Below are 18,149 nucleotides of genomic sequence, written 5' to 3' on the forward strand. Positions count from 1 at the left end.
TCAATATTACGAGATAATGTTCAAGTCTTCTGGAATGCACACGCAGTTTGCACATTGGTGCTGCCCTGCTTTTTCACATGGCCTTGTGTTATGCTTTTTGTCCGTTTTATATAGCTTGGGCAAGAAAGAGAGAGAGAGGAATAGACTTAATATTTTTACTGTTAAAAAGATTTCCTTTTTAAGTATATTAAATCCACAAATGGATGATGGTGAATTATAGAATGTTTGATCATGGGAATCTGTTCCCTAGGTAGACACATAATAAACAGTCCATGTCTGTTGAATAAATAAATGAACAACTAAATTTAAAAAGTCAAAGTTACATACATGTTATTAAGAAAACAACTTTCATAAATGTTATCGATATAAATCTATTATTGTTTCTGCTAGTTTTTAAATTTTTTTGTTTTCATTTGTATTACATATATGGGCATTTAGCTATCTTAAACCGAAATGAGTTATTATCTACATTATGGACAAACTTAAGCTGAACTTTAGATTAAGTAAGGCTGTGTTTTGCTTTATTGTCTGCTCTAGGTGGTGGTGGTAGGGGGTAATATAAGTTATCTTATTTCCACAAGATAATATAATCCAACCCTGAAATCTCCCCTCTGATTCTTTCCCTCTTTTTTTCCTCCCTTTATGTTCCATTCATTAGCCATTTACTGGACCTATTTCCAGACCTCATGCGTATTAGAGATAAAAGACTGCATAGAGCACAATCCATGCTGAAAAGGCGTCCAGAGCAGGAGAAACTAAGCCAGGGGAAGTAGCAGTAAGTCAGACTAGAAGGCTTCTTATACTTGACCGTGAAGACTCTCACTAGGACCTGAGAACAAAGCAGATCACAGCAAGCACCCCATACTTTGCCCCAGACTGTGGGATGCTACCTCGCTGCACATTTCCCCCTTCAATCACACACTTACACTTTGTGTAAATAACATCAGATACACATAGGCATGCATTTCCAGTCTATTTAAAGGAGCTTTTTTGGAAAGTTTAATGTATTTGTTGTTTAGTCACTAAGTCATGTCTGTCTCTTTTGTGATCCCATGGACTGTAGCCAGTCAGGCTCCTCTATCCATGGGCTTTTTCAGGCAAGAATGTTGGAGTCTGTTGCCATTTCCTTCTCCAGGGGATTTTCCCAACCCAGGGATCGAACCCGCCTCCTACATTGGCAGGCGGATTCATTACCACCGAGGCACCTGGAAAACCTGTTTCATGTGTAGAATCCTTTGCATAAGAACAGATGTTTACTGAGAATGAGCACAGGCTGGTTATACTACCCCAAAACTGGTGACTTCTGTGCCTGAAGGTTTATCACCATCCCCACCTTTGCAGTGGGGTCACTGGCTGATGACGAAACCAGAGGCAAACTCATTTCATCTCGAAATACCCTGATCACAGCTGGCCTCATCAAACGTAATTATTTGTTGACTCAGTTGTCAGAATTAAGCAGCTAGACTATAATAGTAGTCAATGTTCTCTGATCTAAGAGCAATCAAAGTGATCACAAAGGAACAAAAGCCACTGGTTTTGGAAAAAAGCAACTCACTTCACAGATGACCTGCCCGGGCTCTTCAGAGCTCTAGAGCTTCCTGCTCCATAGAAACAGAGACACTGACAAGCATGGGATATGCAAAGGCCCAGTACAGTCATGAAGAGCCCTGTGCTCACAAGAGCCTCACTCACACCTGGTTTAAAACTCTGCTGTTGTATCTTGAAATTCTTAACAATTTTTGAGCAAGAGACCCTGCCTTATGTGCCCAGTCCCATGTACCGGGCATGATGGGTGCATCAACAAGGGGCCCCAACTCATTCAGGGGGTGGGGAGGCTTTCAGGAAAAGGAAGGGGCAGTGGATATTGGGAAATGCTGCCAAGAAGGTACAAAAGAGCCAGATAGTGAACTGGTATATGTCAAGTTAAGCCAACTGGAAATTCACCCTGAGCTAATGGGTGTCAAGCTAGATGGGTGGGGTCAGATTTGCAAAAGCAGCCTCTCAGGCTGATATGTGAGTTATATTTGCTGGGTCCAACTATTAAGCAGTGATTGCAATTATCTGAGTGAGTAATGAGGAAGGCCTGCACATGATACCACTAGGGACAAAGAGAAAAATCAGCAGACCTTCATGATTGTCGTTAGGGCTAAGGGAGAGGGCAAGGTTAAAGGTGCCTCCCAGTTTCAGGGTCAGGGATGATGGTAGATAACACAAGAGCAGGTCCTGGTGGTGGGGGAGGGGTGGAAGGTTGGGGAGATAAATGAGAAGATGTTCATCCTCACCACACTAATCTGTAGATTCAATGCAAAACATCAGCAGGCTTTTTTTTTTTTGTAGAAATTAACAAGCTGATTCTAAAATGTGTAGCCATACAAAAATTATTTTCAAAACACTTTTAAAAAACCACAAAGTTAGAGACTATTTAAAGGCCTACTATAAAGTCACCGTAATCAAGATGGTGTGCTTCTGAAGGAAGAATCAATAAATATATCATGGAAGAGAAGGGTCCAGAAACAGATCCCAATTTATATTGTCATCTGATTTTCATTACCACCCAAAGTTTGTAGTTTCTATTAGGTTTCATTCTTGGTATTCTATGGGTTTGGACAAAAATGTATAATGACATATATTCATCATTGTAATAGCATTGCTGCTAAGTCACTTCAGTCGTGTCCGACTCTGTGCAACCCCATAGATAGCCTCCCACCAGGCTCCCCGGGCCCTGGGATTCTCCAGGCAAGAACACTGGAGTGGGTTGCCATTTCCTTCTCCAATGCATGGAAGTGAAAAGTGAAAGTGAAGTCGCTCAGTCGTGTCCAACCCTCAGCGACTCCATGGACTATAGCCTACCAAGGCTCCTCCATCCATGGGATTTTCCAGGCAAGAGTACTGGAATAATAGTATTGGGTTGGCTCAAATTTAAATTTCAGTTTTCCCATTAGATGTTACAAAAATATTATATAATACAAAGTAGTTTCACTATCTTAAAAATCCTCTGTATTCTATCTACTCATCCCTTCCTCTCCACTACACTTGAATTTTTAAAAGTTATGAAGAACAAGTAGTTCCTGTGGAAGTGGATGAAATAACTCTAGGAAAGTGTATAGATAAGGCTTCTTAATCTGGAATCCAAGAGTCTAGGTGGACCCGCAAACCCCTGGATGATATCATATGAAAAGAAACCTATGTACAGGTAATATACACATATTTTTCCTGGGAGGAGAGATCAACAGAGGATCAAAGGGTTCTGTGAGCCCTCAAAAGCCATGAACCTCCAGTGTAGCTCAAGAGAGCAATGGGTAATGAATGGAGACAACAAAAATAAAGGGAGGTCAGAGAAAAGACACACAGGAAGGAGCCTGAGTGACCACATAAGACAATGGACTCATGCAAGTCCCAAGAAGGGTTGATTCCAGAGGAGAGTGTTAAACGATTTGTGGTGCTAGAGAAGACTCTTGAGCGCCCCATGGACAGCAAGGAGATCAAACCAGTCAATCCCAAAGGGAATCAACCCTGACTATTCGTTGGGAGGACTGAGGCTAAAGCTGTCCAATACTTTGGCCACCTGATGCAAAGAGCTGACTCACCGGAAAAGATCCTGATGTTGGGAAAGATTGAAAGCAGGAGGAGAAGAGGGTGACAGAGGGTGAGATGGTTGGATGGCACCACTGAGTCAATGGACATGAATTTGAGCAAACTTTGGGGGATGGTGAAGGATAGGGGAGCCTGGCGTGCTGTACCCCATCGGGTCACAAAGAGTGGGATATGACTTGGCGACAGAACAACAATAGGGGAGCACTAATAAACATGACCACACCCGTTCCCTGGGCTGAAAAATGAGAGGAGGATTGTGTTTGAGGAAGTGGTGAGGACAGAGCCAGATGGGGGCGGCCTGCAGAGGGAACAGAGCCCACCTACACACGCTCAGCTGGGAGATTCCTCCTACCAGGTGCGATTCTTCCTGTCTCCATCCCTCATGAATCTGGGCCACTCTTAACTTTCAAGGCCCTGTCACTTCTCCAGGGAGAACCCTATTTGAAGTGGGTTTTCCCAGCTACTCTCAGTCTCATTCCCCCTTTTGATCTTCTTTGTAAGAACTTAAAAAAAAAAAAATGTGAATTTCTTATTCTTATTTATCTGTTTACTTGCATCTGACCTGCTTTCCACACTAGAATGGAAGCTGCCTGAGGCCAGGGCCTGTGTCCCCTGTGGCTCCCCTAGCCACGAGCACAGGCTTGTACACACAGTAGGTCCTCCGCAGGCAGGGGAACACAGGTGTGCCTGGCAGTCGGGATGTGAACACAGCGCTGGACATTTAGAACGAACGAAAGAGACCCGGGGTGGGCGGGGGGGCAGTGGAGTAGGGCTCAAGGACCAAGGAAGGAGGTTTAAAGAGAGATGATGATTAAGGGAATTCCCTGGTGGTTCAGAGGTTCAGATTCAACACTCACCATGGTGACCCGGGTTCAATCCCCAGTCAGGTAACTAAGATCCTACAAGCTGCAAGGCACGGCCAACAATTAAAACAACAATACAGAAAGAAAGAAGGCTGAGTTTGCACGCTGAGGGGAAGAATCGTAGAATGACGGTGTGCTGGATGCTGAAAGACAGCTAGGAGATAACTGACAGAGGAGATGGGGGAGACTTTGGTGATGAGCCGGGGAAGGGGTGCCAGCCTCAAAGAGGGGGACCTGTCACATCCTCTAAACAAGAAAAACAAGGCAGCAATGGGGTGAAGGACTACATAAGATGGTAAATCCATAGACTGGCAGAATTAGAAGCAACATTAACATCTGAGGGTATCACTTTCCTGGGAAGTGGGGGATGAGGTCATCTTCAGAATGAAGGCTGCAAAGCCTCCAGGAGAGACTGCAGCTGAGCAGCAAGGCAGACCTGGCTGAGTCACCACAATGGTCTTGGGTCAATTTACCGTGTCCCCCACGAGCAGGGAGGTCTATGAGAGCAGGACCAGAACTAGCTTTCACCACTCAGTCCCTGGCACCTTGAACAGTCCTGGCCTGCAGTCAGCGCTGAGTGCATATCTGTTGAAAGAACGGATGGGTGAGTGATGGAGGGAAGGGACAACCGGACAAGGAGCCCACGTGTGGAGCCGGGCAGCATGGGGGCGCCTCTCGGGCACTGCTGGGCTGCCCGGGGGGTGGGGGGACACTGAGCACCAAGGGTTTTGCTGAAATGAGGTGAGGTGGATTCACGGGAAGGGCAGGACGTAAGAGCATCAGAGGTGCTGATGAGAAGGCAGTTCAGACCGTTTACCTGGTATGAAAAGAAGCCACATTTGGAGGAGGTGACCAAGCAGGGGAAGGCAGAGGTGTGTACGTGTGTGTGTGTGTGTGGGCGCGCTGAGGGCAGTGCAGTGGGAGCTGGGTATGAGAGTGGGATACTGGTATTTAAGCTTTCCGGGGTGGGGTAGTTTCAGGTGATGACAAGGCGCAGGGTGCGGCTACAGGAGTGGGCAGCTGAAAAGACAGATGGAAGGTCCTTGGAGTGGAGGAGCTTTGGAGGCCGGGGATGGACATTGTCCATGGGACACTCAAGCCACCCCACTCGAGCTGAAGAGAACCACCATACCAAAGTCAGATGCTTGGGTCCTCACGGAGGAGGGGGGGGAGGGGCTAGATGATGATATTTCACTCATTCATCTTCATTCATTCATTCAGGAAATACTCACTGTCGATTTGCTTTGCCTTCACAGGCAACCAGGCAGACAGGGGTCTTTCCCTGACCTACTCCACCATCTCCAAGGACCACGCGTCTCTGCTTTCCCCATCCCTTCCTGGGAGGAGGAAAGGGCGTTGCCCTGCTGGAGCTTTCACCGCAGGGGCTTCTCCACACACACAGAGGCCTCTGGTCTGGCCGCACTGGTTTCCCCTCCCCAGGTGTCCTCGAGGTGGGGTATCAGCACGAAGGAGGCAGGTTGACACGCAGCCAGTGTGTTTGTCCTGGAAGATGTCGCCAAGTTGCCTCCAGGCTCTGGGATCAGGGGGAGGACCTGGAGTACCCCGGGCAGGTGGGGAGTGAGGAGAGCAAGGCACAGAGAAGCAGCAAGTGCCCAAGGTGGGATGAGATGGGCTGGCCGAAGACATGAAGGTCCCCAAGGGCCTCCCAAACTCAGGCATGTGGCTCAGGGTCATCTCCCACCCAGACCCATGGCAGTCTCCCAAGGGATTTCAGCAGCCAGTCTCACTAACATCTGGCAAGTCCTGCTTTGTGTGTTGCTTCATCAATCTGGTTGACTCTTCAGCAGGTTTCCAAAACACAGAGACTTGCGGAAAATTCATGCTGCTCCTCACGGCTGTTGCGTGTTGGGGACCCTCATTCCTCTGTGACATTCTTATTCAAAACTCCTTAGGAGCCCAGTGCTCATTTTCCAAATGGATACCATCCCGGTGTCACTGTCACCAGATAAACCTATGGAGAGAGAAGATGGTCAAAGGGACCTTGACAACCTCCCTTTAAAAACTGCCAGGCAGGAGCCTCCTCTGTAGAACCAGAGGAACGCCTGCGCTGTCCTCCCCACAGGCCCAGCCAAGGGGCCAGCCGCAGGCTCTCAGTGGAATGCCAGGACGAGGAGGACAGGACCAGCCACTTCCTCCATCACTGTCACCTGCTGGCCAGGCGCAGGTCTCCAGGATCAGTTCGGGAAGAAGAGCTCACAGTGCCAGTCTTGGTGACTCAGATATAGGGTCTGGATGCACTAAATCATCTCCAGAGCTGGCTGCAGACTGAAGGCCGGAGAGGGGATGGAAGCACCTGGGCTGGGGCATTCCCACTCCAGCCATGAACCCAGCAACTTGCTCCAGCAACCCAGCAAAATGTTGGCTGCACAGTGCTGAGATCAAAACAGAGTTCAAGCACTCCGGGAATCTGACATACTCGATCTCTGAGATTATTAAGCACAGCGTGCTTCTCAGAACCTCAGGTTCTGCAATGTTTATCAGATGCTGATGAAGCCAAGGTTCACGGCTATGAATATTTATTGATCAAACTATTAGCTATCTGTTTGTTCTGTTACAGAATGTATCAAGGTGATTATGAGAATTCACTCATTACACAGACCTTTACTGGCAGCCATCCTTGTGAAGGTGGAGATGCGGACAAGAGTGAAGGCTGCGATGAGGACAGACAAACAGATAGCAGGCTCTCGGGCCACGGTTCTGAAAACCCTGAAAGAGGAACGAGTGGGAATCCAAACAAGGATTTAGAAAGGTTTCACTGGCAGGTCACGCTTGAGCGGCCTTGTTTGTTTTCGGTTACTTTTTTGGTAAATGGTATGTTTACCATTTAGAAACCATGGTTGGTTTCTATATTTTAACAGCTTTATTGAGAAATATTTCACATAGCATACAATTCATGCGTTAAATTACAATTCTGTTTTTACACAGTTGTGCAATCATCGCCACACTCAATCTCACCTTTGCGTCATCCCTCAGAGAAACTCTTAGCAGCCACTTTCCATTTTCCTCTAACTCTTCCCCACCCCCTTGCTTTCCCCCAAACCCTACACAACTACTCATCTGCTTTCTGCCTCAATGAATTGGCCTATTTTGGATATTTCACCTAAAGTGAATCATGACAATTTATGGTCTTCAGTGACTGGCTTCAGTGTTGTCAAGGTTCATCCATATTGAAGCGAGTATCAGCGCCCCACTCCTTTCTGTTTGTTTTTTGCCTGGTTATCAGTTCCCTGACCTGGGACTGAACCCTGGCCACAACAATGAAAGCCCAGAATCCCAACCCCTAGTCCACCAGGGAACTCCCCACCCTTGCTCATTTTCATTGCCAAATAATATTCCATTGTGTGGATATGCCACATTTTATTTACCTGTTCATCAGTCGATAGACATTTGAATTGTTTTGGGGTATTATGACTGATGCTGTTCACATTTTTGTCCAAGTTTTTGTGCGTATATAGTTTGAATTTCTTCACTGTATACCTGGGAGTGAGGTTGCTGGGTCATCCGGTAAATGTGTTTAACATTTAAGAAACTACCAAACCGTTTTCCAAGGTGGCTGAGCCATTTTTTATTGCCACCAACAGTGTATGACGGCCCCAACTCCTCTCATATCCTCATCAGCACTTGTTTTCCTTTTTAAATTATAGGTCTCTTGCTGAGTGTGAAGTGGCATCACATAGGGGCTCAACTTGGGTTCATGGTCATAAACTTAAAGTAGAATTGTAAGAGGGGAAAACTCTCTTCAATCGTATTTGGGTCTCCGGCTGGGCCTAAGAATTAAACTGACACAGAACAAATTAACAGGAGAAAAGCACACAATTTTTAAAAACAAGAGCAGGAAGCTTTTACATCTTTCAGACAAGCACACAAGGAATCTGTGACAAATGGAGAAGACAAAGGGGCTTATGTTGAGGGGTAGTAAATGGGGAAGAAGTAACCTTGGAAGATAAGGGTTAGTTTAACAAGGATGTTGGTTCAGATCTTAGCCCCCAGCTCCCCCAGCCCCACCCCCAACCCCGCCCATCTCTAGTGATAAGAGTCTTTCTTCCCCCTGGATCAAGGAGGACACTTTCATACGGGAGCTTTATCTCCTGCTTTCAGGAAAAAGAGCAAGATCAGTGTCCTTCTTGCCCCTGATGTGTCTCAAGTGCCTTTCATTCAAAGTAATCAATATGCCAAAGTGGCCTGTTTGGGGGTGAAATATTCCAGTCTCTGCCTCTATCTGCATGTCTTCTTGCCCATGTGTCTCTGTGCTGTCTCTTATGATAAATCCAGTATGATGTCATCCCAACATCCTTAACTAATTATATCTGCAAAGACCCTTTTCCTAAATAGTGTCCATCCCATAGACAGAAGAGTTGACAGCTACAGTCCATGGGGTCACAAAGAGTTGGACATGACTGAGCGAGCACGAAACTTCTGCACCTGAGATTCAGGGTGGATGTGTATTTCTAGTGGGGAGAACACTATTCCATCTGCTACAGGAGATGAGAGTAAAGATGATAATGACGTAGAAGAATCAAAAGAAAGAAGACAAGTAGGCAGATATAAGATATATTTTAATTTATTTATTTTTAAAATTTTTATTTGAGTATAGTTGATTTACAACGTTGCATTCATTTCAGGTGTACAGCAAATTGAATCAGTTATATTAATACATATACCCACTCTTTTCTTTTAGATTCTTTTCCCATATAGGCCATTACAGAGGACTGAGGACTGAATAGAGTTCCCTGTGCTACAGAGTAGAACATGTAAGATATGCTTTGGATTGGCTATTAGGAAGCTACTGAAATGAAGGAATGAAGAACAGAATGGAACACAAGAAAACATTCACTTCATGTTTTTCAAAGGTTGTAATAAAGCTAGGAAAGTCCTTTTGGGTTGCAACAGATGTTTATTTATTTCCACATCTAAACATTTGAATATTTGGCCAGGCCATTTTTGGGCTTCCCTCATGGCTCAAACGGTAAAGAATATGCCTGCAATGCCTGAGACCCAGGTTCAATCCCTGGGTTGGGAAGATCCCCTGGAGAAGGGAATGGCAACCCACTCCAGTATTCTTGCCTGGAGAATCCCATGGACAGAGGAGCCTGGTGGGCTACAGTCCATGAAGCCACAAAGAGTCAGACATGACTGAGTGACTAACGCACACACACACACACACAGGCCATTTTTATTTCCATTTTTATTGAACTTCTGGTAGCTCAATGGTAAAGAATCCACCTGCCAGTGCAGGAGATGAAAGAGACGTGGGCTCCATCCCTGGATTGGGAAGATCCCCTGGAAAGGAGAATGGCAACCCACTCCAGTAGTCTTGCTTGGAAAATTCCATGAACAGAGGAGTCTGGTGGGCTACAGAGCTGCTGCTACTGCTAAGTCACTTCAGTCTTGTCCGACTCTGTGTGACCCCATAGACGGCAGCCCACTAGGCTCCCCCGTCCCTGGGATTCTTCAGGCAAGAACACTGGAGTGGGTTGCCATTGCCTTCTCCAATGCATGAAAGTGAAAAGTGAAAGTGAAGTCGCTCAGTGGTGCCCAACTCTTAGTGACCCCATGGACTGCAGCCTTCCAGGCTCCTCCATCCATGGGATTTTCCAGGCAAGAGTCCTGGAGTGGGGTGCCATTGCCTTCTCCGGGCTACAGAGCAGGGGGTTGCAAAGACTAGGGCACGACTGAGCAATGAAGCACATACACAAGGAAAACCACAGGACCTTGATGTCCCCATTTTATAGGTGAGGAAACCTGACCACAGGAGCTTGTACTTGGAAAGGGCACAGCTGATCCATGACAGAACTGGAGACTTGAGGTCAGATCCTCTCAAGTCCAAGGCAGAGCTTGAAACAATGGTGGGTTCTCTTTGCTGGAGCTGGGAGACTCCTCCTCAAGCACTGGCCACTCCTTCCTTCCTCCGGGATTAACTGCATCAAAGACATGTTAGAAGTGACTGAACGCAGGAGTGACAGATGGGTCACGTGTTTACAACTGGGCAGAATCAGGATCTTCCAAAAGAACCCAGGAGTGGGGGAAAGGAACTTGAAAATGAGAAACAAAAGGAGAAAAAGAGGCCAAGAAGAGAGAGGTGCTTTTTAAGGTGGCTGATACTCAGAGCACACCTTGAGCGATGACTGCTACGGACCAGTCGCTGAGCCCTATTGTTTACTCTTCAGAAAAAAGTTATAAAACAGGAACGATTATTATCCCCACTTTACAGCCCCCTGAGCCCTAACTGTGCAAGTTCACTTGGCTGATGAGTGGAAGAGCCAGGAATTGAACTCCACATAGTGTGTTAGAAGCTGCTTCTCTGGGCTGGAGGAGTCATTTAGATATTGTGTAACACTCAGAAGAATGGAGTTCAGGTCCCAGGCCTGCCGTTGACTGTGCTCTCAGTTGACTCACTTAATCTCCCTGGGCTTGTTTCCTCATCTGTAAAATGAGGATCATGGCACTTCTTGAATGTTTATATCTCATTTTTATGCATGTGCCACATCCTGCTCCGTGTTTTGTATTCATAGCTTCATGAGTTGGGACAGCTCGAAATTCTGTTTACCATGCTTGTTTTGCTCTACCACGGGTCTGAAAACTGATTTATTTTTGCAAACTTCACGGAGGCTGGAAGATACTGGAGAAAAAAAAAAAAAAACTTGTTAAATGAAATGAACACTTATCTCTGTGTACTTGAGTAAAGGAATCATGAGAATTCCTAGGCCTTATTTTCTTCAAGAAAAACAATGAACACCATCAGGATGCTGTCCTTAAAATCACAAGGGTATTGGCTATATGACAAAATGAAGATCAAAGTACTCTGAGTCCCTAGAGAAAAATGTTGGGCAATAACAAGGGATTCTTATACTATACAAACATAATGGCAAATAATATGCCAAACATAAACCCCTAGAGACCTTCTAAGAAAGCAGAGGGAGTGAGAGATGAAGGGAATGTTTACTGAGCACAGCTGGTTCTCAGGCTCCGACTGTGGTGCTTCGAACACTATTTTCTCTCATCCTCAGAGCAGGCCTGAAAGGCAAGCATAATTGCCCTCCTTTTTAAACATAGGAACCCTGTAGCTCAGCGAGGTTAAGCAGTTTATCAGATTATCTGATTCCAAAGCCTAATCTCTTCCTACAACACCATGCTGACACTCCAGGGACAATTGGGCTTGCATTTTTCTCCTCTAGAGACCTGTCCCTTCAGAAAAACTTCCCTGGATCCTTCTCAGCAAAGTCTAAAAAAATCACCCAAGCCGATTGCAGGTGGAATCATGCATCTTTGAGAAGGGTTGTCTCCATCCAGTAAGGAAGAGGGCACCAAGTGGGAGAGGCCAGTGGACAACAGACCAAAAAGACCAGCCTTGTCCTTCTAGTTCCCGAACCTGATGGGACTGTTCCCTCTGCATGATTTAGCTGGCTCAGTGCACAGCTAGTGACAGCTGCAGAAATACTTCTGGAATATTTAGCCAAAGCCAAATTCATAATACGCTAGAGATGATTCAAGGCTGATGGCATTTCCTCCCCAGCCTTTTTTTTCCCAGGAAGAGATAGCATTCTTTAACCTGGGTTGCAACCTGGGTTCTTCCAGAACTGTGTCTATAAACCTATTTTTATTTTCGTAACCTGGGGGTATTTTATAAATGTTGGTCAAGGCACTTCAACTTAGTGCAGCTTTCAGAGACTTTGGGAGTGGGGGTGGAGAATTTGAACATGGGTGTTAAATGCTGCTTCAGGCTAATATATGGAAGGAAACCACTTTTGTTCTATTGATGTATGGGATGGGAATGCTGTTTTGTATTCTCCTAATAATCTAATGGGGGCTTCCCTTGTGGCTCAGCTGGGAAAGAATCTGCCTGCAATGTGGGAGACCTGGGTTTGATCCCTGGGTTAGGAAGATCCTCTGGAGAAGGGAAAGGCTACCCACTCCAGTATTCTGGCCTGGAGAATTCCATGGACTGTATAGTCCATGGGGTCGCGAAGCGTCGGACACGACTGAGCGACTTTCACTTCACAATATCCTAAAGGATCAGGCTCTACAACTTTTGGTTGATGCCTCTCTCTTTCTGTTAAAGAGTGATCTCACTTTATAGAGAAACAGGAGAATAACACCTTGATTCAAAATGGATAAGTACATATACTGTCTTGAAAACTGCAAATCAAAAAGCCCTGGGGCAAGACAAGAGTTGTTTCTGTCTCTGTCTCTCTCTCTTTTTTTTCTTTAAGATGTAAGTTGTTCAGCAAGATCTCTTTATTTGCCTTTGAAATCAAATGTATCTGACTCAAGTTCTGGTGTGGTAAATTAGTGATAACATAGACTGATAAATTTATTTTTATCTCCAAAAAGCAATCCATAGCAGGATGCCAAACTTTATGTATAACATATAACCTCAGTCATGTCCTAAAGCCCATATTTGTATATATGAATATACATTTAAAAAAATAACAGAGGCAATTTGAATGTTAACAGTGGTTATTTTTAAATTGTGGAAATATAGCCTTCGAGCTCTAGAGCCTGTACTCTCAACAAGAGAAGCCATGGCAATGAAAACCCAAGCACCACAACTAAGGATAGCCCCTGCTCTCTGTAACTAGAGAAAACCTTCGCAGCAACGAAGACCCAGCACAGCCAACAATAACTAAATAATTAAGTGTTTTTTTTTTTTTTAAATAGATGCAAAAGACCAGAAAGATTGCAGATTCTGAGTAAGATGAGCAAGACTACAGTCCTTATTCTTTTCTTAATCAGATATCCTGGAGTTAATTCATGTCAGACTTTTATTTCACCAAAAAAGAGGAAATCAGATTTATAAAAAGAAAAGGATTCATAAGCAAAGTTGGGGACACTTCTAAACACGCTGCCCAATCTCTGAGAAGCCAGGTCTCTGAACAAGGAAGGATGGGAAAACCTGGACTGAGATGGAAAGCACAGGTTCTCACAGTGAGGACCAGGCTGCAGGCTTTCTGGGAGCAGTCGGAAGGACATGGGGTTTGGATCAGAGGCCTGAGTTCCACTCACAGCATTGCCACTTGTCAGTCATGTGACACCAGCAATTCCGGCAACATCTGTGGGCATTGATGCTGTTGTTCATAAAAGAGGTCTGCTCCCAACTCTGTGTGTTAGTTGCTCAGTCACGTCCAACTCTTTGCAACCTCATGGACTGAAGCCCACCAGGCTCCTTTGTCCATGGGATTCTCCAGGCAAGAATACTGGAGTGGGTTGCCATTCCCTTCTTCAGGGGATTTTTCTGACCCAGCGACCGAACCCAAGTCTTTTGCGTTGTAGGCAGATTCTTTACTGTCTGAGCCACCAGGGGAGCCTGACTCTAAGGGATCTGTCTTCCCTGGCTGGAAAGAATGGCATTCCAGATAAAGTCCAAAATACGAGATCCCACATCAATGTCCAACCAGGCCACTCCTTCCCTGGAATTGCCACTTAACCTTCCTGTACACACTGGGTTTCCTCATCCTTGGTTTCAGGTGTCCTCCCTTGGGAGGAAATGTCGCAAGGACTGACTAATGTGCCTGCATGTCCCAATCACGATGATGCAGTGGACAGCTGCTGGGAGTTCCGACCTGCCATTCCCAGCTCCACAATAGGATTGCAGGGCCACCTGCTGTGACCTTAAAACTCACCTTTCCATCCTGCATCTGGGGCTCCTATGCCTTAGGCTTCTTTCCAGTGGTCTGAAAGCATTCCCTGTAGCAGGTGGCCAGTCTGGCTAACTTCAGGTGGCAAGGGGGAGCCCACACTCAGGGACACACTGAAATTTCTTCAACATCCTCTCCCCCCTAAAAAATAATTTGGAGATTTTAATCTTTCCCAGAAACCACTGAAAAGACCATGCACGAAGAAGGATGCAGTATAGTTTCCTCCTAGCCTCCAGAGAAAATGAATTCTTAGAGGTGTTTTTGTTTTTCTTTAAACATTCACACGTTAAGTTTTGGGGGGTTCCCTCTCTTGTTTTCAAACAGCACGGATTATGAGCTCAAGCCGCGGTACTACGCTGTAGTTTTATTGATAAATTCCTACTATAGTCACTGCAATTACAAAGGCGGTCGAGTCCGGTGGGCGCGCCCTGCGGTGGACAGTTTCCCTGGCAACCGAGGGCAAGCTCACGCCCACGTCCAGAGCAAGACTGTTCCTCTGCCCAGGTGAGTGTTCCAAAACATATACGAACCTGTCGTGGCGCTTTCCAGACACCAACAGACAGGTCAGTTCTGTCTCTTGGTGATCCCCCTTGAGACCCGGTCTCCGGTTGCTGTCCAGGGATGGAGTAGAGGGTGGAGAGACGCGGGGAGGGCAGGTGTCCGGGTCCCCAGCGCCTCCCGTGTTTCTCTCGGTCTTCCGCTCTGCTCCGTCGCGGGGTTGGGACCCCGTCTGATGCTCTCCAGAATCCCGCCGGTCCCCAGCCCAAGGCGATCGGGGATCGGGGATCTGGCCAAGACGTGAAGGGAACAGATCCGCCTCCCCCTCGCGCGGCACGGTGGCCCCAGCTGCCCCGCGCCCCCGGCCTCGGCGGAGGCTGGAGGCGGACTGCCGGGTATGCAAATACCCGGCGGGGCGGGAGCCGCCTGCCGCTCGGATAAAAGCTCAGGGCGGGGCGCCGCGCAGAAGCCGCTGCCTCCCGGGAGCCGGCCGTGCGCTTCGGCCCCTTGCCCGCCCGCTGTGTGCTCGCGCGGCCCGCGGGCTCCCGGTAAGGACGCGCGGCGGCTCGGGGAGCCGGGGCGGCGAGGGGAGAGGGCGCGCGTCGCGACCCGGGGGACCAGAGCGCGCTGCCCGCGTCCCCTTGGTCCTTGGTCCCTGCTCCTCCTCGGCCCACGCGCGCCCTCCACGAGTTTTCTCCGTGGGAACCCGGGAGCTGGCGCCTCTGCTGTGCCCTCCCAGGGGCCAGGGCAGGTGGCATCTCCTCGGGGCCAGTTTGTCCCCAGGCCATCAGCGATCGAAAGCGAAAGGAACTGCGTTCGGTGTGCTCGAGGTTAGGAGGGGTGAAGATTGTCTTGGAGTGGAGGGAGGCTGGGGTCGACCAGAAGAGCCTGCACGATGGGACTCTGGCTATTATTATCCAGGGGTTTTTCGTGGCCATCCCGGGAGCTGCTTTGGGAGGAGATGGAAGGGAAGAACAAGCCGAGGGGAGAAAGGTGTGGGTGTGCACACGTTTGAATGAACAGAACGAATCGACTTTAGACGCTGGACAGAAACTTCCAACCAGACTCTCAGCATGTTACCCACCTCTGCAGAATAGACACCTAGTCTTGCGGAAAAATGACTTTAATAGTCCCCTCTCTTTCCCTCCCCCCCAACCTTAGTTTACAAAAAGAGAGGTTTTTCTGGAGTCTTTTTTTTTTTTCGTATTTACTTGGCTATACTGGGTCTTAGATACAGCATAGTTCACCAGGCCCCTGCCCCACCCCCCTTCACTGGGAGCGTGAATCTTAGCCACGGGACCACCAGAGAAGTCCCTTGAAGTCTTTTAAAACTAGCTTCAATGTCAAGGTTGATCCGTTAAGATCTGGGTTTGCCCAGGCTGCCCTTTGTGGAAGTGCCTCCTGTCTGGTTCCTGCATCCTTGCACACACACACGCAACCCCCACGGCCCCCCCTCCCATCCTGCATCCCAGGAAAGGGAGAAAAATAGTCCAGGAGGTGCCCAAACCCAGGCTACTGTCCCGGCTTTGTGATATCTGGTGTGGGTCTTTCTCTGAAATAGGAGAGACAGAAACCGCAGTCCTCCTCCTCCTCCCCTCAAAACCAGTCAGAATCACCCGAGGGAAGGAGGATTTTTGGGAGTCTTTGTGAAGACCCGAGGGCTTTCCAGGTGGAGATAAGCCTGGGGCACATGGCTGTCCTTGGAGCTATAGAATCTAAACTGGAAGGTCAGAGAAGGAACAAATGGGAAGTGGGAAAAGCGGAGAGGATTAATTTTGAGGGAAGGGAGTGGTGAACTGGTAGAGATATTTGACTCTTGTTTCCTCCTCTTTCTGTTTGTGTGTGTTGCTGTGGTCCTGGTTAGTAGCTGGATCAAAGAAGACTGGAAACATGTCGGAGTTTTGGTTAATTTCTGCCCCCAGAGATAAGGAAAATTTACAAGCCCTGGAGAGAATGAACACAGTAACCTCCAAGTCTAACCTGTCTTATAACACCAAATTCACGATTCCTGACTTCAAGGTACAATTTCCTGGGGAGGAGGAAGGAGGTCATGGGCTGGGGTGGGTGTCTTCTGGAAAGCCAAGAAGAAAAAATATATCAAAGCCAACAACGCTAAGGTTCAGCCTGGGTGTGAGGCTGGACAGGGGGGTCCGGATGGGACTGGCCTGGGTGGGGGCTTCATGAACAGTCCCAAATTAACTGTGGTAACTGTGGACACAGAGCCACGGACAGAATGAGCAGGAGACAAGGGTGTGGCTTGTCTTCAAAAGATAGAAAGGGTGTCTTACACACTTGGGTCCTCAGGAGTTGTTCTCAGATCTTTTCTGTCTTCAACATCTAAGAAAACCAACATGGTTTAAATGTGCAGGCTTGGAGATGTTCATCCTTGATTGCATTCTTGGGCTGGGAGCAAGATGGGCAATCCAGCATCCCTCTGGTTCTGGTGGAGAGAGAAGGAAGGAGGTTCAGTGATAACTGCGTAGATGGTGGAAAGAGATTTTAAAATGAAACAGACATGACAGGATCAAGATGTGAAATCGTAAAAAAAAATAAATTTGGTAATCCTTTAAAAATTTATTTATTTGGCTACGCTGTGGGATCTTTAGCAAACTCTTCAGTTCAGTCGCTTAGGCATGTCCGACTCTTTGCGACCCCATGGACTGCAGCACGCCAGGCCTCCCTGTCCATCACCAACTCCCGGAGTTTACTCAAACTCATGTCCATTGAGTCATTGATGCCATCCAACCATCTCATCCTCTGTTGTCCCCTTCTCCTCCCGCCTTCAGTCTTTCCCAGCATCAGGGTCTTTTTCAAATGAGCAAACTCTTAGATGTGGCAAATGGTATCTTAGTTCCGTGACCAAGGACTGAATCCAGGCCCCCTGCATTGGGAGCATGGAGTCTTAGTCACTGGACTACCAGCGAAGTCCCTGTGTAGTCTTCTTAACTTCAAAAAGAGTAGACTGTTTGCCATGCTTCCTCCAAGAGAAGAAGTGTAAGGCAGTCTTTCTGCCCTACAAATATCTCTTGGGGTCTGGAGTGCGTGTGTGCTAACAGTCAGTCCTGTCCGACTCTTTGCAACCCCATGAACTGTAGCCTGCCAGGCAAGAATGCTGGGGTGGGTTGCCATGTCCTCCTCCAGGGGATCTTCCCAACCCAGGGATCGCACCTGCATCTCTTATGTCTCCTGCATTGGCAGGCAGGTTCTTTACCACTAGCGACACCTGGGAAGCCCCAGGTTCTGGAGGGATGTTGCTAAGCTCCCAGAGGCAGTTCTTTTAGTGAATTGCTATATAATCCTCTTTTAAACCTCAGTTTGCCTCTCTGGTGAAAGAGCTGCATCCTTGTTGATGAGGCTACTGCATTTGCTAGAGTTTACGGACCAGTACACTGGAGGCCTGTACACAACATCTTTAAGTGCATCGTCACCACTCCCACATTATAGATCAGGACGGGCTGAGGAAGGAGACTGGGGCTGTGGAACTGTTAAGCAGCAACATTGGCTTCTAAGCCCATTTCTTGCTGATTTTTCCAGCCTG

The 18,149-nt window shown here is 47.4% G+C and overlaps 1 protein-coding gene and 2 long non-coding RNA genes across 12 annotated transcripts in view; 2 read left to right on the plus strand and 1 right to left on the minus strand.

Moving 5' to 3' along the window:
* LOC138989868 (uncharacterized) overlaps window positions 1-9,293 on the plus strand; it is a 22,894-nt gene extending 13,601 nt beyond the window's left edge. For both annotated transcript variants that reach the window (XR_011465990.1, XR_011465989.1), the window contains exons 2-3: window positions 5,714-5,930; window positions 9,157-9,293. This is a non-coding gene — a long non-coding RNA (uncharacterized lncRNA). The remainder of the gene's footprint in view (window positions 1-5,713; window positions 5,931-9,156) is intronic.
* LOC138989867 (uncharacterized) lies at window positions 8,344-14,997 on the minus strand. The gene is made up of 3 exons (XR_011465988.1): window positions 14,644-14,997; window positions 14,099-14,254; window positions 8,344-11,097 (listed from the first exon to the last, which is right to left on the minus strand). It is a non-coding gene; the product is annotated as an uncharacterized lncRNA (long non-coding RNA).
* A 21-nt stretch (window positions 14,998-15,018) lies between these two features.
* The window catches only part of ATP6V1C2 (ATPase H+ transporting V1 subunit C2), a 60,153-nt gene continuing 57,022 nt past the window's right edge, over window positions 15,019-18,149 (plus strand). For 2 of the 9 annotated variants that reach the window (XM_070379109.1, XM_070379111.1), the window contains exons 1-2: window positions 15,074-15,441; window positions 16,476-16,630. In XM_070379109.1, the coding sequence (XP_070235210.1) occupies window positions 16,502-16,630 (129 nt within the window). In that variant the 5' untranslated portion in view covers window positions 15,074-15,441; window positions 16,476-16,501. Of the gene's footprint in view, window positions 15,442-16,475; window positions 16,631-18,149 lie in introns of those variants that run through there. The other 7 variants (XM_070379110.1, XM_070379113.1, XM_070379112.1 and 4 more) reach the window with 6 other exon arrangements.

This window comes from Bos mutus, chromosome 11, assembly GCF_027580195.1.
Source record: "Bos mutus isolate GX-2022 chromosome 11, NWIPB_WYAK_1.1, whole genome shotgun sequence".
Taxonomy (NCBI): domain Eukaryota; kingdom Metazoa; phylum Chordata; class Mammalia; order Artiodactyla; family Bovidae; genus Bos; species Bos mutus.